At 43.8% G+C, this 25,073-nt stretch overlaps 1 protein-coding gene across 2 annotated transcripts in view; it reads right to left on the reverse strand.

Moving 5' to 3' along the window:
• TMEM178B (transmembrane protein 178B) overlaps positions 1–12,674 on the reverse strand; it is a 412,460-nt gene extending 399,786 nt beyond the window's left edge. For both annotated transcript variants that reach the window (XR_003510669.1, XM_027538815.1), the window contains exon 1: positions 10,224–12,674. Coding sequence is in view for 1 of the 2 variants with exons in the window: in XM_027538815.1 (XP_027394616.1) it covers positions 10,224–10,605 (382 nt within the window). In the remaining variant the exon portion in view is untranslated. The remainder of the gene's footprint in view (positions 1–10,223) is intronic.
• Between the last annotated feature and the right edge of the window lie 12,399 nt (positions 12,675–25,073).

Consider the following 25,073-nt stretch of genomic DNA (forward strand, 5'->3'; position numbering starts at 1 on the left):
TCCTACACTGTTGGTGGGATGTAAATTGGTATGGAAAACAGTATGAAGGTCCCTTTACAAACTTAAAATAGAGTTACCATATGATCCAGTAATCCCACTCCTGGGCACATATCTGTACAAAACCATAATCTGAAAGGATACATGTATCCCAATGTCCACTGCAGCACTATTTACAATAGCCAAGACATGGAAGCAACCTAAATGTCCAATGATGGAGGAATGGATAAAGAAGCCATGGTACATATATATGATGGAATATTATTCATTCATAAAAAATGAAATAATGCCATTTGCAGCAACATGAATGGACCTAGAGATTATCATACAAAGAGAAGTCAAAGACCGATATCATATAATATTACTCATTAGTTAGTTAGTTCAGTCGCTCAGTCGTGTCTGACTCTTTGCGACCCCATGAATCACAGCACGCCAGGCCTCCGTGTCCATCACTAACTCCTGGAGTGGAATCTAATTTTTTTTTCAAAAAGTTACAAATGAACTTATTTACAAAACAGAAGCAGACTTATTGACAGCAAAAACAAACTTATGGTTACCAAAGAGAAAACATGGAGGAGGGGGATAAATCAGAGCTTGAGATGAAAACATGCACACCGTTACGCATAAGATAGATGAGCGACGTATAGAACAGGGAACTCTATCCAATATTCTGTAATAACCAACATGAGAAAGGATGAGAGGAAAAGAATCTAAGAAAAAATAAATATATGTGTATGCACATATATCAGTTCAGTTCAGTTCAGTTCAGTTGCTCAGTCATGTCCAACTCTTTGCGACCCCATGGACCACAGCATGCCAGGCCTCCCTGTCCATCATCAACTCCCGGAGTTTACTCAAACTCATGTCCATTGAGTCGGTGATGCCATCCAACCATCTCATCCTCTGTCATCCCCTTCTTCTCCAGCCTTCAATTTTTCCCAGCCTCAGGGACTTTTCAAATGAGTCAGCTCTTCACACCAGGTGGCCAAAGTATTGTAGTTTCAGCTTCAGCATCAGAACTTCCAATGAATATTCAGGACTGATGTCCTTTAGGATGGACTGGTTGGATCTTCCTGCAGTCCAAGGGACTCTCAAGAGTCTTCTCCAACACCACAGTTCAAAAGCATCAATTCTTCGGCACTCAGCTTTCTTTATAGTCCAACTCTCACATCCATACATGACGACTAGAAAAACCACAGCCTTGACTGGACGAATACATATTTATATGTGGGACTTCCCTGGTGGCTCAGTGGTAAAGAATCTGCCTGCCAATGCAGGAAACACAGGTACCATCCCTGGATTGGGAAAATCCCCTGGAGGAGGAAATGGCAACCCACTCCAGTATTCTTGACTAGAAAATCTCATGGACAGAGGAGCCTGGGGGCCTACAGTCCATGCAGTCATAAAGAGTCGGACACAACTTAGTGACTAAACAACAATACGTATAACTGAATCACTTTGATGTACACTTGAAACTAACACAACACTGTAAATCAACTATACTCCAATAAAATTAAAACATTTTTTTAAAAAGAACTAAACTTGGGGGTTTTGTCAGTCTTCTGCATACTGCCTGTTTTCTCTTTGAGGACAGGAGCTATTAATACCTGTCTCATTCAGGATCCTCCAGCCCCAAGTAATGTGCCTGAAATAGCTGGAACTCAAAAGGCATTTTTAGAATAAACACAGAGAAGTGTTCTTTACCATACAATGGTTTTTAAATGACCCAAGGAACATATTCATTATTTTTACTTGTTTTATATACTGGTATTCTTGAAAAGTTTTGTTTAGCAAAAAGGTACAATCCTCGAAGGCATTTCATTAGAAGGCCTATGAGGGCAGATATTTTGCCTGTTTCATTAACTTTTATGTCCAAAACATACCTGAGTCAGTGCCTGACACATAGTGGGTGCTCAAAAAATGTGTGGAATAAATGAAGATCCTCAGTTATGAAGTATTCTACACACCAGGAATCCAGTTCCTTTCTCTATTACGTTTCTTAATTCTTTTAATTAATTTCTTTATTTTAATTGTGGTAAAACAGAGTTAGTGATGGACAGGGAAGCCCAGCAAGCTGCAGACGATGGGGTCCCAACGAGTCAGACAGGACTGAGTGACTGAACTGATATGAAACATAAAATCGATCATATTAGGCACTTTTAAGAATACAGTTCTGCAAAGTATGGACACCGAGGGGGAAATGAAGAGTGGGGTGAACTGGGAGATTGGGATTGACATATACACACAACTGATACTATCTACAAAACAGATAACTAATGAAAACCTACTGTACAGCACAGGAAACTCAACTCAGTGCTCTGTGGTGACCTCAACGGGAAGGAAATCCAAAAGAGGGGATATGTCTGTAGATATAGCTTTGCTGTACAGCTGAAACTGATACGATATTGTAAAGCAACTATACTTCAATGCTGCTGCTGCTGCTGCTAAGTCGCTTCAGTCGTGTCCAACTCTCTGCGACCCCATAGACGGCAGTCCACCAGGCTCCCCCGTCCCTGGGATTCTTCAGGCAAGAACACTGGAGTGGGTTGCCATTTCCTTCTCCAATGCATGAAAGTGAAAAGTGAAAGGGAAGTCGCTCTTAGTGACCCCATGGACTGCGGCCCCACCAGGCTACTCCGTCCATGGGATTTTCCAGGCAAGAGTACTGGAGTGGGGTGCCATTGCCTTCTCCCTATACTTCCATAAAAATTAATAATAAAAAAAGAAAACAGTTCTGTACTTTTAGTACATTAAGTACATCCATATTGTCATGCAACCAACACGACCTTTCTCCATCAAGTTTTTAGATTTTTTAACCTCAATCTGCAACATAGCATTTTAAATCATCAGAAAGAGAGATGGTGAGTTTTTATTACACAGTCCTAGATTGGAACAAAATGAGCTGCTTCGTTTTCCACCTCTTCCTTTTACAAACTAGCACCCTGCCATGATCCTTTCTGCAACATCTCCATCTCTCTCAATTTGCTCTTTCTTTCCCCTGCCTCACCCTGCTTTCTTTTACCTCTCTTTTACCTTCTCTCAACCATTTGCCCATTATTCACCCTTTGTCACCTACATTTAACTTTCTCATCAAATGTGAAAGGGTTTGACATTCATACAATCCAAACCCACTCTTTTATACATGAGGAAACAACGTCTTTTAAAAGAATGTATATGAAGATCATGGCATCCTGTCCCATTACTTCCTGGCAAATTGATGGGGAAACAGTGGAAACAGTGACAGCCTTTATTTTCTTGGGCTCCAAAATCACTGCAGATAGTGACTGCAGCCATGAAATTAAAAGATGCTTGCTTCTTGGAAGAAAAGCTATGACCAACCTAGACAACATATTAAAAAGCAGACACATTACTTTGCTGACAAAGATCCATATAGTCAAAGCTATGGTTTTTCCAGTAGTCATGTATGGATATGAGAGTTGGACTATAAAGAAAACTGAATGCCAAAGAATTGATGCTTTTGAACTGTAGTGTTGGACAAAACTCTTGAGAGTCCTTGGACTACAAGGAGATGAAACCAGTCAATCCTAACCTAAAAGAAATTAGTCCTGAATATTCATTGGAAGGACTGATGCTGAAGCTGAAGCTCCAATACTTTGACCACCTGATGTGAAGAACTGACTCATTAGAAAAGATCCTGATGCTGGGATCGATTGAGGGCGGGAGGAGAAGGGGACGACAGGGGATGAGATGGTTGGATGGCATCACAGACTCGGCTGACAGGAGTTTGAGCAAGCTCCCAGAGTTGGTGATGGACAGGGAAGCCTGGCATGCTGCAGTCTACAGGGTCTCAAAGAGTTGGACACAACTGAGCAACTGAACTGACTGACTGACTGACTGGATATATTGTCTCAAAAGCAGCAGACATCCAGTCAGTTAGAATAAATGTGCTGTCCACTCATCCACCAACTCATGCACAGCCTTCTCTCTGTGTGTATTTTTGGGGGTAAGGAGTTATAAAAGTATCTGTATCTGAATGAACACTTGTGACTCTACTATCCAATGTCTAGACGTATACGTGTGTGGGTGTGTGTGTGTGTGTGTGTGTGTGTATGAAGAGTCTAATCTAGAGTGTGTTTAGGATTCTGCCTGAAGGCCTAGGATTACCTACTAATAGCAAAGAGGGAGGAAATATTTTTAACTGACAATCCAAAGTGGAATATAGAATCGATCCTCTAATTGATCCTTACCAACCCTACAGTAAAAGAATAAATAAACTGACCTCTGCAACAGAAATAAGGCTCTTGACTTCATTGGCTCAATAAGAGAGCTCACCCCTGAGTTCCCTGACCAGATGATTCCTGATCCAGTTGAAACAGATGTGACCTCCTGCAAAAGAGCCTGATCCACTCATGCATGACAATGAACTTGGGAAACCATGAGCTGGAGTATAAGCTCCCTGAGGACAAGAACCACATGATGACTTTGTTCTCCCCCAACACACATGTAACATACATGCACGGAGATGCACACCCTATACAGATATCATGGGTTTTGTATGTATGTGCCTGTGAGCAGGTAAAGCCTCCAGATATTATGAAACCAAAACTAATAGAACTATTTATCCTTTGGGCTTATTATTTCATCTTCCCCTTTCTGCTTATCAAGGGCAAAGACATTTCATAGAATTCACTACTGCATGTTATATTATACACTGATTAGCTCGTTAGATGTTATTTTTATTTCATCTGTATTTATTTATTGTCTCTCTCCACTGCCCACCCCACCATGGAATATAAGCTTCTCCACAATGCCCAGTCTCTAGACCCTCAAATATTTGTGGAATGAATGCATATGTCATTCATTTCTATAATCTCAGCATCTACCACAGTGAAAAAAAAGAAAAAGAAATAAAAAATTACAGCACAAAGGTGGACGAAATTCTGTTGGCAGGTCTCAGGGCCAGGTGAAATGTTTTGCTTTGAAATGACCTTCCTCTCAGTGCTAAGCTGAAGACTTCCAGCAGGTCTCACCTTTGTGAACTCTAAATTACTTCCTGATTTTTTGTATCTTTGAAAGAGCAAGTTTATTTTTATTGAAGAATGGTTGATTTACAAAGTTGTGTTAGTTTCAGGTAAACAGCAAAATAACCCTATTTTTTTTTTAATTTGGGGAATCAATATACCAGCCTCTTCTCTACCCACCGCACCCCCCAACACACTCTATGGCAACAGTAGAGTGGGGTGGATAAGTCTCCAAACCCAGAGCCAGAACTCAAAGCCTGACACCTTCATTTTCTTATCATGAGAATGTGACAAGTTAATGGAGCTTTGTGTGTCAGTTTCCTCAACTGTAGAATAGAGATAAATAATAAAAATACCCACTTCAGCGCAGTATCATGAAGAATAAGTTAGCTAATAAACGTAAAACTTAGAAGAGTACCTGGCCATCAAGTTTGATCACTATTAATCAAATAGTAATACTATTAATAAATAGTAATACTAATAATAAATAGTAATAGTATTACTTTGGCTGAGTGCCGAAGAATTGATGCTTTTGAACTATGGTGTTGGAGAAGACTCCTGAGAGTCCCTTGGACTGCAAGGAGATCCAACCACTCCATCCTAAAGGACATCAGTCCTGAATATTCATTGGAAGGACTGATGTTGAAGCTGAAACTCCAATATTTTGGCCACCTGATGCAAAGAGCTGACTCATTTGAAAAGACCCTGATGCTGGGAAAGATTGAAGGCGGGAGAAGGGGACAACAGAGGATGAGATGGTTGGATGGCATCACCGACTCAATGGACATGAGTTTGAGTAAACTCTGGGAGCTGATGATGGACAAGGGAGGCCTGGCATGCTGAAGTCCATGGGGTTGCAAAGTCGGACACAACTGAGCAACTGAATCGAACTGAACTGAAATACTATTACTATCTGAAATGATGGCCATTAGCCACATATGGCTGTTGAGCATCTGTAATGTGACCAAGGGAGTGCTTTTTAAATGTTTTTAAGTATGATTATTTTCAGCTTAAACAGACACATGTGGCTGGTGGCCACCCTACAGGCAGCACTGCTACAGGGGATCTCAGTTCACAAGCTCCTTAATGCAGTCCTCGCCTGCTCTCCAGCTCCTGGTCTGCTCCTCTCCCTCGCCCCATAAATCAACACTCACAAGGCCAAACGGAAGGGTCACACCTCCAAGGCTGGGCCTGTGCTGGCCTCTTTGCCTGAAATGCCCTCTCTCCCCAGCCACCTCCAAACTTCCTGAAGATCTTGTTCAAATTTCATTTCCTCAGGGCAACTCTCCCCAACTCCCTCCCTTCTGACCTCATCCCACTGCTAACACAATGAAGCGTCACCTTCTCTGGGTTTCTCTGCATCTGTTTCTGTCAGTTTTGTTATCCCAGACTCATCACTTACTCTATGTGATACTAACAGAACAATGGGAATTCTAAGGACCAGTCTGTCTTTGTTCCAGTGATAGGGGCCCATTCGCTAATACCTGTGCAGTAAATATTCGCTGAGTCCATTATTAATCTGTGAATATGTACAAGGTTTTATTAACACAAACTTTAGAACACTGACTACCACTCCATAATTATTTAGGTCAAGTTCTCCTATAAGGCTTATTTTCAAATAATAAGGAAGTTCTTAGCATGTCAGTTGAAGGTCTACAGATTTCAAGCCGTATCAACATAACATTTCAGTACTAACCAAAGAATCTGAATCTTCCCTGGAACAAACTCCTACCTGTGTTTGCTCCTTCTAACAGTCTGGAAGTCTCTAGGATTTCAGAAACTGATCCTGCCATTTATCTGTCCCCAGTGCTCACAGTGACTTACCAGGAAGACACAGATGAAATTGAAATGAAAGAAGACGAGAGGACCTGATTATAGACACAGATGGGAATTCAAGGATAAGTGATCTTTGCCACATCCTCTACTCAAATCCTACCCTCAAGAAGGAAAAAATTAAAATCTTGTCTAACATGAAAAATAACGATTGTGGGTGATATGTATCTATTCGTTGACATGTGTTATCCAAAACTGTATTCTGTTGCTCTTACTCCTTAGCAAAGCTTTTGCTCAAGAAATCTCCCTTGTTAAATTATGAAGCCTCTGTTGCAATATTAAACTGCCCTGAGAGTCACACTGGTTCTTTTTCCCTATCACAATTTTCTGACTAATCCTTTATTTGGATTCCCACACAGTGTTCCAGCAATTAGAATAAGCTTTTGATGGATACATTTCTGGGAACCTAATTTGTATGAGTTATTTCCCAAGTACCAAGCATCGAGTGGATGTATTTTACAAATGATTATCTTTCCAGCCCTCCAGGAACTTATGGTTCAATAAGACAAACAAATAAATACACAGTGATCAGAAACGTCTTCCTGTGGGCACAGTCATGTCAGCAGGGCAAGAAACGGATTTCAGAAAGCATATGAATCCAAAGGACTTTGTCTTCAAATCAGATATAGATTTGATTTTTTTTCCTTATTAATTATGTGGTATTATTGTAAAATGCACAAACAGCATTTTCTAATGTAATGAACATTGACTTAATAAATGATTGAGTTCTTTAGGACTCTAGGATAAATCTCTAATTTTCACATAATATTGACAGATTTTACATAGTCTTTTTCCTGATTTCCCTTTTCCCCTGCCCAACACATATCTCCAGAATTTTAATCTAAGATGCTTCCCAAAAAACCAAAGGTCTAAGATAGGTTTTGAGACTGCTAATATACACCGTGAGGTAAATATCTTTCTCTACAATGTCTTAAATTTAAACAAAAGATATAAACTTTTTTTTTTAACTTCCTGCTAAAATCTGCACATTAGAATTGCTTGTGAATTCTCCTAACATATTATTTCCACAGTGTGTCCATCCCTGCTGAGAAAAAGCAGATCTGGCTTTCAAAGATTATGTTTTGAGATTAAAAATGAAGATAGTGACCTTAAGTCTTTCAAGATTTGTAAGTCTGGCATGCTATCTATCTCAATAATACCTAACAAGGATGTCAAATGGATAGAAATGGCCATGGTTAAGCAGGAGCTTGCTGCTGACAGTGATTGCTGTATTCTGGGTGATGGGAAACAGTGTTTCCATTAGTTCAAGTGACATACAATGCCCTGCCAACTCGAGGAATCAGTGTATTCAATCCCCCTGCTGTGCCCTGTCCATTTTCTGTTGCTTCCATTCAAAAATCAGTCCATACAAAGTCAAAATGTTGTACATTCTTCCCCTATCCCTTTCCCTGTCGCTGTTTCCAGCTTCACCGGAAGAACATGTCACTATGGTAACCAATCCCTCTGGTGCACAGACCAAGTCAACCTTTCTAGTCCGACTGCCAAGCAGAGTAACATGGAATCAAAGCTCTCAATGGAGCTACCAGAAGTCATGAATTCCAGCCCCCTTTTTCTTAGTGGGGTTAACCAATATCAGGCAGAAGGATACCAGCCTTGTTCCACAAGATGTTCAAGAAAGAAAATTCAAGAATGTCCTTCAGCAAGTCCTACCAGTGTTTATCAGTCGTTATTAACATGAATCCTTCCTCACGTTTCCGCTAACTTCCTATCATTCCAATTTTAATGAAAGCAGAAAATGACACATAAAGTAACATTTTCCTGAATCTGAAAATTTGAAAACTGTTACAGAGTCAACCATTGTCAAAATCTATTTGCTTCCTCTTTTTTCCCCAAACCCAAGATGCTCTCTTCTGCAAATCTCTTATATCCTGTACAGTTTGACAAAGTTGTAGAGCTCCAAGCGGGTCACCCTACTTTACTAAGAGTCTAACCATGAAGCAGATGTGATGTTTGTAATAGTAACACATTCTTAACAAAATCATCTAAAATCCCTAGTCCTTTCTACAGAAGATGCAGAACAAATACTAAGATGGATTCTCTTTCTGAACCTACCCACCTAAATCTGAGTGGCCACCCAAACTATACCCACTGTTTGTCTTTCTTAAACAACTGACTTTTTTTTTTTTCAAATTAATAGTTTTTTTCTGATCCACTTCAACATTTTAACAAATCAAAGAACATTAGTTTTCACAAACAAGATTTTAAAATAGCAGCAACCCTGCACTGTCATTATTAACATTAGGAAAAACTACCTCATATGGTAGCCACAAAGACTTTTCAGACAACAACATTGTTTTCACCTTGGTATTACCATTTAACAGGTGAAGAAAATGCAGGGGGTGGGAGGAACTCATGAAACGGCACCACAACTTCCAGGGTGCAGCTATCATTAATGCATATTCCAGCACGCACATTCCCTTCTTCAAAGCAATATTACTATACATCCAAACAATATTTCAGTGAGCTAATGGAACAGGATGCTCCCCAAAGTATAAATCATGCAAGATCTACAAACTGCATCAGATGAGCAGACTTTAAAAAATTTTTGTGATCATATTAAAGTATCAAGTAAATTTTTATCATTAGCAAATGCAGTTTGTTTTCTGCCTTCATATACTCTGGATATTTTTTCTACAAATCTTCTGAAAATAGTATTTTTTTCCTCTCTTAAGTACCCCCTCTGGTGTTAAAGGGGAAAAAAGAAAGAAAAAAAACCCACCTACTTTCGTGTGCTTATTAGATCCTGCTAATATTCAGTGTGCAGGAGACATTTTTATCAACCACTCAAAAAGACAGATCAAGAATTGTGGTGTGCTGCTACAAGTCAACAGGCTTTGGGCTGAAATAGGGCCGGGGCTGTGATTTATTGATGTTTCTATGACTAGTGCCCGCATTATGCCGGGCAGAGTATAGCACTTCAACATTTCTGGCATGAATAAGGCCTTCCCTGTGAGATGTTTCCCCAGTTGCCTTTGATGAATCAGTTCAACACGTAAACCAAAGATTAAAACTAAGAGCCTGTCTACCCCGACGTAACACTCTTAAAGTGTTTCATTCCTCTGTTAACCGCACAAGATTACAGATTCCCTTCCTTTTCAGAGACTACTGAAGCATCTTCCTGGGTTAAAACCCCTGGACCATGAGATTCTATCGGAATCCCATCAGACAAACGCAAGACCAGAGGCTAAGTAGGGAGAGGTAAGCCTCATTACGAGCTGTTGGGAGGCAAGATGTGGCCACTTTAAGGCTCAGCCGAGCCTGGATAACCTGACCTCCTGATACCAAGAGATCTGAGAGGCTGCGGCCGGGCGAAGGCAGGATAGGGCAGCCGGGCCTAGAGGCGCGCGGCTCTCCGCAGCGCCGCGCCACGCCTCGCCTCTAAGCGCTTACCTTTCCGAATCAAGGCCGCGATCTCAGGGTCGAAGCCTTGTCGGTGGCACTTCCTCCAGAGGCCCATGTTGGTGGAGTTGTACTGCCGGCTGCACTCGTCGGCGGGGCTCATGGCGAAGAGTTGCCGGCGATTCCGGGCCCGCAGGAGCTTGCCCTCCCAGCGGTCCAGGCGCGAGCGGCTGGCCCGGAGTGGCAAGTTGTTGTTGTTGTTGTAAATGAAGCCGGGGTCGATCCGGCGAGTGTTGAAGGCCTTGCACCTGTCCCGGTGCTTCCTGGCGTCCGTCTCGTACCAGTGGTCCGAGCATATGGCCACGGCCAGCATGCCGAGGGCGCAGAGCGCTAGCGAGAGGCCCGTGTAGAGCAGTAACCTTCCGGCAGCCATGCCTCCGCTTCGCGGCTACACCTTGGGCATGATCCGCCGCAGCCTCGCCTTCCCTCCGCGCGCCCGGAACAAAGCTGCGGGCGGCCGAGCCGAGGAGGGGACGGCAAGGGGACTCCGCAGCGGCGCCCCTCGGCCCCTGCCTGCTGGTGAGCAGCCCAGGGACTGCAGGGGATGGGGGCGGGCAGCGTAAAAAGTTCTGATCGGGAGAAGCTCCGGCGATCCCCTGGGCGTCCTCCCGAGCAGGCGCAGCCTCGGGCGGCGGCGCGCCCGGCCAGACCGCCTCCCGCCCCCTCCCTGCCCCGCAAGAAGCTGCCGCTCAGAACCCACCGCGTCCGCAGCACTCAGCCGGGTTTCGGGCGGCGCTGCCCTCGGGCCGGAAACTAAACACCAAGTGCCCTCCGATGCGGTGGGACTCCTGGGCTTTCTTTGTGCAGAGTGGCGGGACCCAGTCGCTTGGCTTTCTTGGGGGAGGGGGTCTATCAGGAGGAGATGGTAGGCGACGGGATAAATTGAATCACCACGATGCGGCCGGCCAGCGCAGGAAACCTCCAGATGCCAGGGTAGGCTGCCCTGAGTCCCGCCTGGGTCTCTCTCTCAGCGACTCTACCCTTCCTGGTCTGCAAGAGAAGAAATATTCTTCTTCTCTGGATCGGGTCTTTTACCAAAAAAATAAAAAAAAAAATTCTCTGTCCTCTGGTCACCAGCAGGTCCTTTGCTCCTTCTGGCCAGCGCGGAGCGTTCAGAGGCGGGCTCCCAGTCGGTGCACGGTCTCGGCCGACCTTTCCCCGCGAGCTCCCGGGTCGTCTGCCTCTTGCTTCGCCATTCAGGCGGCCCCTCGGGCCGACAGTGCGGTCACCCAGACGGCGTTACCGGACGAGCCTTGGTCGGGGCTTAGGAGCGACTGGGAGGCAGCCCGCGGGCGCGAAAGGCTGGCTGCGCTAAGGAGGGTGCACCCGGCTGGGCGCACAGCGCGGGACGCGCGGGGCTCAACGCACGGCGCCTTCAACACCATGGACAGGTCGCGCGATCGCGGCGCCCGGCCCGCCCAGCAGCCAGCCCCCAGGGCGTCATGCCGCCCCCACCACTGCCTTCTTCTTCCCGAAGTGTCCACCCGGCCACCTTCAAACCCGCCTCTCCCGCGACGCCTCCGCCTCACTTCCTTGGGCTCCCGTGTAGCCCCGGGAACGTGCTGCCCGGGTGCTGCAGGTACCCAGAAAAACAACGGCTCCGGCCCTTCGACGCAATCCGCCCCCTTCTCCCGCCACCTGAGCACCGGCACTCCAGCACTCCGTCTGCTCGGTCCAGCTAGGGTCAGCCGCTCTCAGACTGCACCATTTTCTTCGCAGCCCACCCAGGGGTTGAGATGCCGGCTCACTCGGCAGCGCGCAGAGAGTCGTGTCCGGCCTTGGCGTTCTACGATCCGGCTCCAAGAGCGGTGGTCGCCGAGGTGAATGGGGCGAGGGTGGGGGAGGGAGGCTGGGACTCTCAGCTCCCCGTCCCTGCCTCCTCCTCTAGCCGCGGCGGCTCCAGGACCTCGCGGTCTCGGCCGGTGCCAGGGAGCGAGAGCCCAGGCTGCGCCGGGGAGGCTCGGGAAATCGCATCGCCCGGCTGCGGGGCGCTGGAGGAAGCCGCGGCTTTGCTCTCTTGCTCCGGCGCCGGGCGCTGCAGCCTTGGCTGAAACCCACAGACGAGAACACGGAGCGCGCAGCCAAAAGCTAGTGATGTCATCCGTGCAACGTGAGCCTCATCTCTTATTTTTCTAGCATCCTTAAAGATAAAGTGCACCATTTCCCAGGCACAGGATGTCTAAGGCTTATTCTGTGACCAGGCAAGTCAATGGTGTCTGGCTAGGTATGTGCACAACCACATCCATATTTATGCACATATACATATATGTGATATGTAGCATGTTTACGGGCGTTAGTAGAAATGTAAGGATGTTGCCTCCATCTCCGTTTATCTCTTTCCAGTAGTGCGAAATTCCCTTAAATACACCAGAGTTCTTGAAAGAAAAGACTGCTTATTGCTGAGTGGGCCTTCAGAGGGACTGAGGAAGTTCCCCTGCGTCCCCGGATTCGGTCGCCTGTGTCCTGGATTGTATTTGATCTTTGTTTTCCCCCAGAAAGCCGCAGGCGCTGCCCTAATCGGCTACAGGCGTTTCCACCCCGGTCCGAGCGCGTCCGCGGGATTGTCGGCACCAGCCCGGGTCCAGCCCCACGCCAGCGCCAGACACTCTGACATACACCCACCTCCACCTCCCTCCTCAGCGGGAAAAGAAAATTGACTGATGCTTTTTTAGACAAGAGGGACAGAATTTTCCGGGGGCGGGGGCCGGAGGGTGCTTAATAGATTTTGGAAACGCCTAGGGGGCTCACGCTTTGAGGTGGGGAAGTGGGGTTAAACGACAAACGACACCTCGGTTCGGGGTTTGTCCTTATCCGGGTGGCGGCTGGATTTAGGCTCTCCGAGGACTCTGGGAGGTGGCGGGGAGAGACCCCAGACCTTAAGCGAGCAGGCCCCAAGCGAGCCAGCTTCATCCTCTCAACACAACCGCCCGGCTCACGTGAGATGCCGCCGCAGGGCTGGGTGCCTCCCTACCAGGTCGAAACCTTAGGTTCTCCGCTCTAAGGCTCACCCCTCCTTTTCACTCTCATTCCAAAGCCCATGGCCCGCACTGATGAGTGAAGGGCTGCCCTGGGGAAGGGCACTATCGCGAGAGGGTCTGCACACCCTGCTTTGCACAACTGGGCCGGCGAGTCAGAATGAGCGCACCTCCACCATATTCTTTTTGTCTTTTTTCCTAGCTTCCTGCATTCTGAATATCTCGAACGAGGCGTTTCAGTGCCATCTAGTGGGGGAGGGGCGTGCCTCTCTTTTGGTCCCTGATGCTGCAATGGGACTTGCTGAAGCGCCCGCAGAGCCTGAGGATGTCCGCTCAGGTCCTTGGGTGTCCGGCTGCCTGCGGGCTGCAACATGGGCTGCAACATGTCCCCGCCCCCAGCCCGCTCCGGAGGCATACCGGCCCCGGGCTCCCTGGGACGATGAGGGGGAGCTAGGCCGACTTTGGCCACAATGTCTTCTCACCTTTCTCTCCACCCTCCACTTACCTGTTTTCCCTCTCTCAACAGTGAAAAAACGGAAACAAGTGTAGACACTTCCTACCCAGGCAGACAATGTCTTAAATTTCTGGACCTATTTTCTCTGGTAAAGCCCAGAGTACTTTTAGGTTAGCAGTATACCTGTTCTTGACAACAGGGAGGAGGCAGCAAGGTGAAATGACATCCACAAGGTCACTCAGGAAGTTGGGGCACGCCAGCAGTAGAGCCTCAGTCTCTACTGTCTGGTACCCACCTCTCCTGCCCCCTGAGACCCAGCTGAAAGAGGAGCCCCTGGGGCCTCTGCAAGCCCAGGCAGCTGCTTTTTGTAGTAAACGTGCCTGTTTACTGTGCCCTATCCTTCCTCCCTCTGCCATTATTCCACTCCTCTCTTACTCTTGCTTTTTAACTTCTTCTCCTGGCCTGTGCCTTAGGCCTGCTTCCAGTGACATGCCATGCCCCTCCCAGTGGTCCTCAATGGGACTGTGATGATGCACTGTCATCATATTTTCTGACCACTTTTAAAATTGTATTTTGAAACGACTGTCCTTCATCACATCCCAGAAACACTATAAAAGGTACTGATTTGAGGCCTCTTTTAAAGTGCAATGCTCTTGGACAGCTCTAAACCATTTGAGGATGATCCTGGTCTTTGCAGTTAAAAAAGACAGTGATTCTTCCTCTAGGCTATATGACTATATGATTTTCTTAAGTAAGTGATCTACATGTCTTCCCACTGTCTTCTTCAAGCTCCTTCTGCCCCATTATGTACAGCTTCAGGGTCTCTATTATTTCCAATCTAATCCTTCTCATTTGCACCTACACTGGCCTAGGATCACAGATGCTCAAAATTGGAAAGGCTTTGGGGCGTCCCTGATAGCTCAGTTGATAAAGAATCCGCCTACAATGCTGGAGACCCTGGTTTGATTCCTGGGTCAGGAAGATCCACTGAAGAAGGGATAGGCTACCCACTCCAGTATTCTTGGGCTTCCCTTGTGGCGCAGCTGGTAAAGAATCTGCCCGCAATGCGGAAGACCTGGGTTCGATCCCTGGGTTGGGAAGATCCCCTGGAGAAGGGAAAGGCTACCCACTCCAGGATTCTGGCCTGGAGAATTCCACAGACTGTATAGTCTATGCGGTCGCAAAGAGTCAGACACGACTGAGCGACTTTCACTTCCTTTGGGCTTCCCTGGTGGTTAAGACAGTAAAGAATCTGCCTGCAATGCAGGAGACCCAGATTCAATCCCTGAGTCAGGAAAATCTCCTGAAGAAGGGAATGAATGGCTACCCACTCTAGTATTCTTACCTGGAAAATCCCAAGCACAGAGGAGCCTAGTGGGCTACAGTCCATGGGGTCGCAAAGAGTCAGACATGACTAAGCTTAGAGTTATCCACACAATAACACATGAATCTCTTCTAGAACATTTCCCAAAAAGTGACCGACCAGCTTCTGCTAGCATACTTGCAGTGATGCGGAAATCACTGGCTTGGAAAGCACTGGGTTCCACTGCTGGATGGTATGCGTGGTTAAACAGGTCTTCCTTATACTGAGTCTCATCCTAGGTCCCTGGAATCCTACCCACTGGCCTTGGAGAAGTCCACAGATACCTGACCCCTCTTCCATATAATGATTCTTCTCATATTTAACGTCAGCCATCATGTTCTCTCTATACCCTCTTCCTTCCAGCTAAACATTCTTTGTTCATTTCCTCCTTGTGCTTGCTCCTACTGGGTTTCTGATACCTCCTCATTGTTTGTGCTTCTTGGAACCAACAGTGATCCTTGATCTAACAGTCATGGCAACCAATGAAGAAGAAAACGTGATCAGCCAGTTTTTTACATGACCCACGTAGAGTTCTAACGATCACCTCCTCTTCTAGGAGTTCACATGCCATCCCTTTGGAATGCTGTCCTAGGATCTTGCCCTGACATTAAGATCACTATGGATTTGCAGTTTTTAAAATCTATGTTTTTGAAATTTGGAATTCCATTTGCGCACATGCACACAAGCACATACACATCTACTTTTCAGTTCAGTTCAGTGGCTCAGTCGTGTCTGACTCTTTACAACCCCATGGACTGCAGCACGCCAGGCCTCCCTGTCCATCACCAACTCCTGGAGTTTACTCAAACTCATGTCCATTGAGTCGATGATGCCATCCAACCATCTCATCCTCTGTCGTCCCCTTCTCCTCCTGCCCTCAGTCTTTCCCAGCATCAGGGTTTTCCCAATGAGTCAGCTCTTCGCATCAGGTGGCCAAAGTATTGGAGTTTCAGCTTCAACATCAGTCCTTTCAATGAACATTCAGGGCTGATCCCCTTTAGGATGGACTGGTTGGATTTCCTTGCAGTCCAAGGGACTCTCAAGAGTCTTCTCCAACATCACAGTTCAAAAGCATCAATTCTTCGGCGCTCAGCTTTCCTTATAGTTCAACTCTCACATCCATATATGACTACTGGAAAAACCATAGCCTTCTAAGTTCACATTTTCCAGGCTTTCTCAAAGGTCAACATCAGAGATTCAGAGATATCATTAAAGTTAAAATATAAAGATATCATTAAAAGTTCTCTCAGTTTCCCTGGGTACACTTTACACAGAGCAGATAGATGCTCTTCTATAATTTCTCACCCTCTGTGAACTATCTTCAATTATCATATTTGTTCTACCCTACACTCCACCTTCAGTCTGAAAATCACTCTCTTTGACATTGTCAATTGGAAATAAAAGTTGATGAGGTGTGCTTTCTCTTAGCCTTGCATCAGTATTACATCAGTGCCCAGAGAAAAGGCCCTCTGCATATTCTTATTTCTATTTTCCTAAATAACTTTGTGCAACTTGGACATCGTCTGAAACTCAAAAGTTATCTTCTACTTTAGCTCTCCTGACAAAGTCCCCCAAGTCTGTGACATGCTAGTTCTTATGCTTGAATAGGTACACTTCTTTTCCTATAAAGACCTTCTTCCTAAATCACTCAGCAGAGTTACATTGGTGTACTTACCTACCTTCGGTCTTTTCTTCCTTATTAGGTTATTTTCATCTTACCCCTGAATATCTAAGTCCTCTCTTTGCTTTGATTTTCTTCTTCCTCCACCACAGCAACATATTCGCCTTCTTAAATTCTTCAGTCCTTTACTCCAAACACTGCAGTGATTTCATCTCACCTCTACAGTAAAGCTCAGACTCTGTACTCTACCGTTGATCATCATATTCCCTGAGACACACTCTCTTTTCTAACTAGGCAGCTCTCTAAACATGTTCTGAAAAGCCCCACATTGGCATCATTCCTCTTGCCCATAAAATATTTAACTGGTCTGCTTTTTAAGGTTCTTACAGTTACAGGTGCCTCATATCAATAGGTCAAATAAATATCATTTGTTCATCTCACTAGAAGCTGAAAAGACAACCAATTAAACCTAATAAACATTCTCGATATTTAAAAGCTCTTCCTGTACTAGAAATGGTTTTAAATGAATAAGATCATCTCCTGTGTAAAGAAATATTCATGATTGGTATCACAACAGGAAATCAGGCAGAGCTTATAAAAAGACAATTTACAGAAGAAGAAATTCAAGTGAAAAATTAACAAATGGGAAAAAAAAAAAACTCAATCTCACTAGTAATCAGGGAATACGATTTTTTTTTAAATACTGCTTTTTACCCATCAGATGGGGGAAAAATTACATGGCTGTTAATGTCAAGTGTTGGCCAGGGCAAAGGAAACGTGCTCTCATGCACAGCTGGCAGGAGCATAAACTGACACTGCCACACTGGAGGGCAATCTGGAGTACCTGTTAAGATGAAAAATACAGGTTTGTTATGACCCAGAGGATGTGCTTCTAGGTACTCAGCCTGCAGAGCACTTGTACAACAGGCAAAGAGTATCTTTAATGTACTACCTGTATTAGTTTCCTAGTGTTTCTATGAGAAGTATCACAAACTAGGTGTCTGAAAACCTCAGAGATTCATTGTCACACAGTTCTAGAGGCTAGAAGTTCAAAATCAAGGTGTTAATGGGACCAGGATTCCTCTGAAACCTGTAGCAGAGAATCCTTCCTGGCTTCTTCTAACCTCCAGTGTCTGCTGGCAATTCTTGACATTTCTCAGCTTATAGAAGCTTTCTCACTCCAATCTCTGCCTGTGTCAGCACATGACCATCTTCTCTCACATCATCCTTTCCTCTGTCTCCAAGTGTCTCTCTTCTTATAAGGACACTAGTCATATTGGATTAAGAGGTTACCCTGCTCCAGTATAACCTCATCTTAACTAATTACATCTGCAATGACACTATGTCTAAATAAGGCCATATTTTGATGGCATGAGGATAAGGATTCAACATTCATTCCAGGGGGACACTCTTCAACCCATAACTTTACCTTTCGTGTAAAAAAGAAAGTGACATTTAAGAAAATATTCATGTGGTTGCTTATCTGTACAAAATGAAAGGATAATAGAAGAACCAAGAAGCCAAGCAGGCAACAGGAAGTTGATAGCGGAGTGTCACTACCACCCCTCAACAAAGAGGCTCACCCCTAACAAAGAGCTCAGGGCAAGCATACAAATGGAGGCCCACATACCATATGTCTAAATGTTGGGGCTTCCCAGGTGGCCTAGTGGTAAAGAACCCACCTGCCAATGCAGGAGACACAAGAAACATGGGTTTAATCCCTGGGCTGGGAAGATCTCCTGAAATGGGAAATGGCAACCCACTCCAGTATTCTTGCCTGGAAAATTCCATGGACAGTGGAGCCTGGCAGGTTACAATGACTGGTAACTAAAAATGTTCTATCTTTCTACCTGACAAATATCTTTATGACAATAAAATTTTCAAATATGTATAAAGTCATGATTTTTATATGAAAAAAGTTTTTTGTATGGCAAAATATCAAATACAACCAAATTAATTACTATTGTACATGCATTGATGGGCCAACAATGTGTAGATAAGTAATAAAATAAAGATGTTAATAATTGATTTGTAATGTGTGTATCATAAGACTTACTCTTCTTGATTTTTGTTTTAGAAAAATCACTATTGTTATAATCAGGATTTTCACATAATATTATATACTATTGATGGTAATGCCAAATGTTTTTGATAACTGTTTTTGATTCACTGTAGTTCCTAGTTTTTTTTTAATAATTTTAATTTGGAGAAACTTTATTGAGGCACTAGCATATCTATTGAAAGTGTCAATAAAATTCTTAAATCAACGCTTACATTTGGAATTTTATATGGTACGGTCAAGAATTATAACAATCACATATGACAAATTATTGTTAATGCAAAAAATGCTATATTACATCTACCATATAAATCATTATCACATACAGCATGATTTTTACTAGCTCTTAAAGTAACTCCTAGATCCACACAATATTTATTAAGTTCTTCTTTCAAATGCCAGAATGAAGAAAACCAAAAATCACAGCACATTGCTTAATTGATTCAAATTTCTCTACAAGACCATAACTTGATCAGTAATGACTGGAAATAGTTACTACAAACATTATTTTGGGATTAATTGTATGTAAATTTCCTTTAAAGTCACAAAAACATTTGCATTTCCTTGTTCTAATTTCCTTTTATTAGAATATCACTTTTGGTTATAAATAGTTTATTTCCATTTTCTTTACAATTTTATAATATTTTTAATCCTTTTGAGAAATTTCCAAACTTAGATATGCTTTTGTTTATATTATAAATAGCAAGCAATAGTTCATATCAAAAAACTGTGGATAGCACAAATCCAAAATTAATTTCATTATCCACCAAAGACCATACTTTGTTCTGTATTTAAGGATCTTCTATTATTTCATTTAGCTCTCCTAGTATATCTTATATCCTTTCTAAATTAAATTTAATGGCTTTAACAACATTTAATTGCCATCTCCATTACGTGTCTTAAGTGGCTATAAAGTCAAATTTAAATGTATTTCATCTACAGATAGATCCAAGACATATCATAAATAATCTCTGAGTTTCCCTAAAGAACTTCATGACTATTTGCTCAGTTGAGGCCACATCACTAGAAACAAATTCAAATCATGTTCCACACAAGTTATCAAGAATGTTTCTGGATTTTAGGGCAAAATGCAGGTTGGATCTAGAGAAATATACTTGTAGTTTAAGAGCAATATGACCAGCAGGTGAAGAATCTGTCTGCCAATGCAGCAGACATAGGTTCAATCCCTAGTCCCAGAAGATCCCACATGCCCCAGAACAACTAAGCCCATGAACAATAACTACTGAGCCCTCATGCTGCAACCACTGAAGCCCACGCACACTCCCGAGAGCCCATGATCTGCAACAAGAGAATCCACCACAATGAGAAGCCCGTGCACTGCAACTAGAGAGTACCCACTTCTTGCTAAAACTAGAGAAAGGCTGTGCACAGCAAGCAAGAACCAGCACAGAAAGATAAATAAAAACAAATGAACTTTAAAAACAGCAATATGAACTGCAAGAGCATAATATTGTAAAACGTTATTTAGTTACTGTATGCTACTGTTCAAAACACTGCCCTAATTCATATATAACTCTGAACCACGAATTGGAACACAATGGGAAGCAAGAAAATGGATGCTCATCACTGCTGGCAAATGATACTTCCTTATTCAAAAATCTACCTGGGAGGAAGAATTTGACAAGTTAATCATTTCATCTTTTCTTTTATCAAAGTGCCTCCACCCTCAGATCCTCTCAACAACTCAAAGCAGCATCTATCACCAACAATATCTATCACCAGCAACTCAACCCACACAACTGAAAGGCACTCAGATGCAGGTCTTTTGCTTTGAGGACACAGAGCAAAAGGTATAGGAAAGCATCTCCTTGGAGCCTGTTCTGTGTTAACGAGAAAAATAGACGTTTAAGGCTGCAAGCCATCCTGTGCCAGTACTGATACTGGATCCCAACACATAAAAGCAACCATGAGGTCTTCAGCCGATATTTTGTGTGTTTGTGATATGTGGGCCCTCTAAAACCAGGGGTCGAGGGACTTCCCTGGTGGTCCAGGGGTTAAGGATCAGCCTTCTAATGGAGTGGGTGCAGGGTCAATCCCTGGTCAGGGAACTAAGATCCCATACGCCAGGGGCAACTAAGCCCATGCACCACAATTAGAGAAGCCCAAGTGCCACAAAAAATAATAAAAATAAAACAAGGGATCTATAGGGCAGTGTCTCTCTTGCTGGGGACACAGGGCAGCCTAGCTGGAGGAACACAAAAAGAAAGATTTTTCCTGAGCTTAAGGACCAGATTCACCCAACAGAAGCGGGACCATGGAGACAGCTGTCCAGCAGAGCCAGAACCATGAAATTGAGGCAGCAGCAGCTGCAGTTATTACCTGCGGAAGAAAACAGGGGATAGATGCTCTGCCCTTCTCCCTACCTTCTGTTCATCAATCCTTCCCAGGGCCTCCTGTTGGCCGAGCCCAGATGGACACCAGTTGACACGGGAGCATTGGGACATGCAACCCACAAATGTCAGCCCCCTGCAGCAGAACTGAGCAAGGAAAGTCAAGGAACAAATATGAGGGAAAACAGGCTACGATGGACTGGCACAAGGTGGATATTGCTATAAAATCAAGACCAAGAAAAATATGCACTCTCTACCATCACTATTTAATGGTGGTGGGGGTGGGGGGGTGTGGAACATCAAGAACAGGGCAGGCAACAGAAATAAGACTTACAACGACTGGAAAGAAGAGTGTAAAACTATTATATGTGGAGAGTATGACTGAAAGCTCAAAAGAAAAAACTTTAAAACAGTTAATACTAATAAGAGAGTTCAATAAGGTGGCCTAATATAAGAAAAACACATAGGAATCAATACATTATTATAGCAATTGTTAGAACAAATTCTGGACAACTATCCCATGCATAGTAACAACAACAAACAAATAAACAAAAAACGCCCTAGAAATTCCCTGGAAGTCCAGTAGTTATGACTTTGAACTTCCACGGCAGGGGGCATGGGTTCAACCCCTGGACAGGGAACTAAGATCCTACATGCCATGAGAAATAGCCAAAACAAAAATTAAAAACTTTTTTTAAAAGATAACATACTTAAGTATAACATTTACAAAGAAAGTGAAGGCTTTATATGAAGAAAACAATTTTACTGCTAGACATGAATGACCCAAAAAAGATGTAGAAACATACCATGTTCCTGAATGAAACAGCTCAGTACTGTTAAAATGTCCGTGCTGTACGAAATCATTCATAGATTTAACACAATTCCAATCAAAATCTCAAGAGATTTTGAATTCTAAAGTTCATCTGTAAAAATCTACTAGTGAGAATAGATATTTTTGTGTGATAATTTCTCTTTCAGAAGTAAGTATTTTAGAAAGTCACAATATTTTAAACAGTGTGATACCTACTTCTCAGACCCTGTACTTCCTCCCCAGAAGCCCTGGGATTTTCTTTTTTATAAATAAAAAGAATAGGAAACCTGATCTAATCATTCACCAAAAATCATGGCACACTTGATTTGTGTGAGATTAGACCTCCTGGGGACAACAATTCCACAAGATCTAGAAATGGGACAAGTAGACACACTTCTCCCAGGCAGATTTTGACCAATACAAGCATGCCCTGATGTCATCTGGTCAATGCAATATCCTGATAGTATCCAGGCATTTACCTCCTGACTAAGGAGTCAGGACAGTGTCTTATTCTTCTCTCTGACCTGACATCTCAGAGTCCAGATTCTGCAAGTCCTTGATCATTTGCTACTTTATCAGCTTTGGACTGAATGTTTGTATCCCCAGAAAATTCGAAAGTCTTAACCTGCAATGTGATAATATTCAGAAATGAGGCCTTGGGAGGTCATAAGGGTGTGGCCCCCATGTTGGGATTAGACACTAGATGGCTTGCTTCCTCTCTCTCTGGCCATGTGAGGACACAGAGAAGGCAGCCATCTGCAAGCCAGGAAGAGAGCCCTCATTTGAACCCAACCCTGCCGGCACTCTGATCTTAGACCTCCAACCTCTAGAATGGTGAGATATTGAAGCTCTGTTGTTTAAGCCTCCCAAGCTAATGGCATTTTGTTTGGGCAGACCAAACAGACCAAGACACCATAGTTTCCATAGCAACTCAAAGGAACTCATAACCCTCAATGTGACTGTATCTTGAGATAAGTTCTTTAGGAAGTAACTAGGTTTAAATAAAGCCATAAGGATGGGGCCCTAACCCAGACGGACTGGAAAAGGAGGAAGCCCTATCTCACTTTCTCTCTCTCTTCCTTTGATCACAGAGAAAGGGCCATTTGAGGACACAGAGAGAAGACAGTCATCCACAAGCCAGGCAGAGAGAACTCACTGGGAACCTAACTGACCAGCACTTTGATCTGAGACTTCCTGGGCTCCAGAACTGTGAGGAAATAAATGTCTGTTGTTTAAGTCAAGCAGTCTATAGTGCTTTGTTATGGCAACCCAAGACTAACACAAAGAGGAACCACCTCATGAAAGAGAGGAATTTGTATCATCTCTGGAGGGTGCCAGACACCAAAACACAACCTGGCTTACTGCAGCATGGCCAGGGCTTATCCAGGCAAACCCAGACTCCAGCTTGTTGGTAGGGGCTTGTCTTACCACGGAGAACCTGGGGTATAGGACTCTCCATTCCTCCACCGCCTTCTACAGATGCTGGGCTTGCTAGCAAGTACTCCGTTCAGGAAAAGGAATCACTGGCCAACTAATGCCCATGCAAGACATGAAGGTAGGGACCTCCCTGGTGGTCTGATGGTTAAGACTCTCCCTGCCGATGCAGGGGACATGGGTTCGATCCCTGCTTCGGGAGGATTCCACATGCCATGGAGCAACTAAGCTTGTGCACCACAACAAGAGAAGTAACCGCAGTGAGAAGCCCCTGCTGGCCGCAGTGAAAACCCAGCACAGCAAAAAACAAATAAATACATAAATTCTAAAAAAGAAAGAAAAGAAAAAAAGACTTGAAAGTACTGCGTAGGATATTGCATTACAGGGTGTTCACACAGCTGCAGCCTGTAGTAGATCACACAGATGTAGAAAGCTGTTCTTTTATAAAAAGGCTTTTCACGTTTACCATTTCATTTGCGCAAGCAGCTAAGCCCACAGGGAAGAGCCCCCTCCTAGAAGGTAATAAAAATCCTCTACCCAGAGCGTCTTCGGTCATTTAGCCCCACTACAGTTGATCTCAGTGGTACCCCGTGGACAGCAACCAGAGGACCGTGCAAGTGTAAAGTGCTCACAAAGAATCTACTTTAAGGGTATTACTGGATACGCACTCAAAAATGAGAATTCAAATATTTACACTGAAGTATTATCTGCAACAAGATTAATTCCTCTTGCAGGTAGGCTTCCCTAGGTTCCAAAATGACAAATTCATTCAAAAAGTACAAAATCAATCAAAGAGTCATCGACATCCAAAATTAAGAGTATTCTCTTTAGAGATAATTCTGTTTCTCAGTTTCTGTTCCATAGTTTCCCAATCTATTTGCCATGAAGTGATGGGATCTTTGTTTTTTGAATGTTGAGTTTTAAGCCAGCTTTTTCACTCTCCTCTTTCACTTTCATCAAGAAGCTCTTTAGTTCCTCTTCAGTTTCTGCCATAAGGGTGGTGTCACCTGAATATCTGAGGTTATTGATATTTCTCCCAGCAATCTTGAATCCAACTTGTGCTTTATCCAGCCTGGCATTTCACACGATATACTCTTCTGCATGTATGTTAAATAAGCAGGGTGACTGTGGAAAATTCTGAAAGAGATGGGAATATCAGACCACCTGACCTGCTTCTTGATAAATCTGTATGCAGGTCAGGAAGCAATAGTTAGAACTGGACATGGAACAACAGACTGGTTCCAAATAGGGAAAGGAGTATGTCAAGGCTGTATATTATCACTGTGCTTATTTAACTTCTATGCAGAGTACATCATGAGAAACGCAGGGCAGGATGAAGCACAGGTTGGAATCAAGATTACTGGAAGAAATATCAATAACCTCAGATATGCAGATGACACCACCCTTATGGCAGAAAGTGAAGAAGAACTAAAGAGCCTCTTGATGAAAGTGAAAGAGGAGAGTGAAAAAGTTGGCTTAATGCTCAACATTCAGAAAACAAAGATCATGGCATCCAGTCCCATCACTTCATGGAAAATAGATGGGGAAACAGTGGAAACAGTGAGAGAATTTATTTTGGGGGGCTCCAAAATCACTGCAGATGGTGACTGCAGCCACGAAATTAAAAGATGCTTACTCCTTGGAAGAAAAGTTATGACCAACCTAGACAGCATGTTAAAAAGCAGAGACATTACTTTGCCAACAAAGGTCCATCTAGTCAAGGCTATGGTTTTTCCAGTAGTCATGTATGTATGTGAGAGTTGGACCATAAAG

Source organism: Bos indicus x Bos taurus, chromosome 4 (assembly GCF_003369695.1).
Source record: "Bos indicus x Bos taurus breed Angus x Brahman F1 hybrid chromosome 4, Bos_hybrid_MaternalHap_v2.0, whole genome shotgun sequence".
NCBI lineage: Eukaryota > Metazoa > Chordata > Mammalia > Artiodactyla > Bovidae > Bos > Bos indicus x Bos taurus.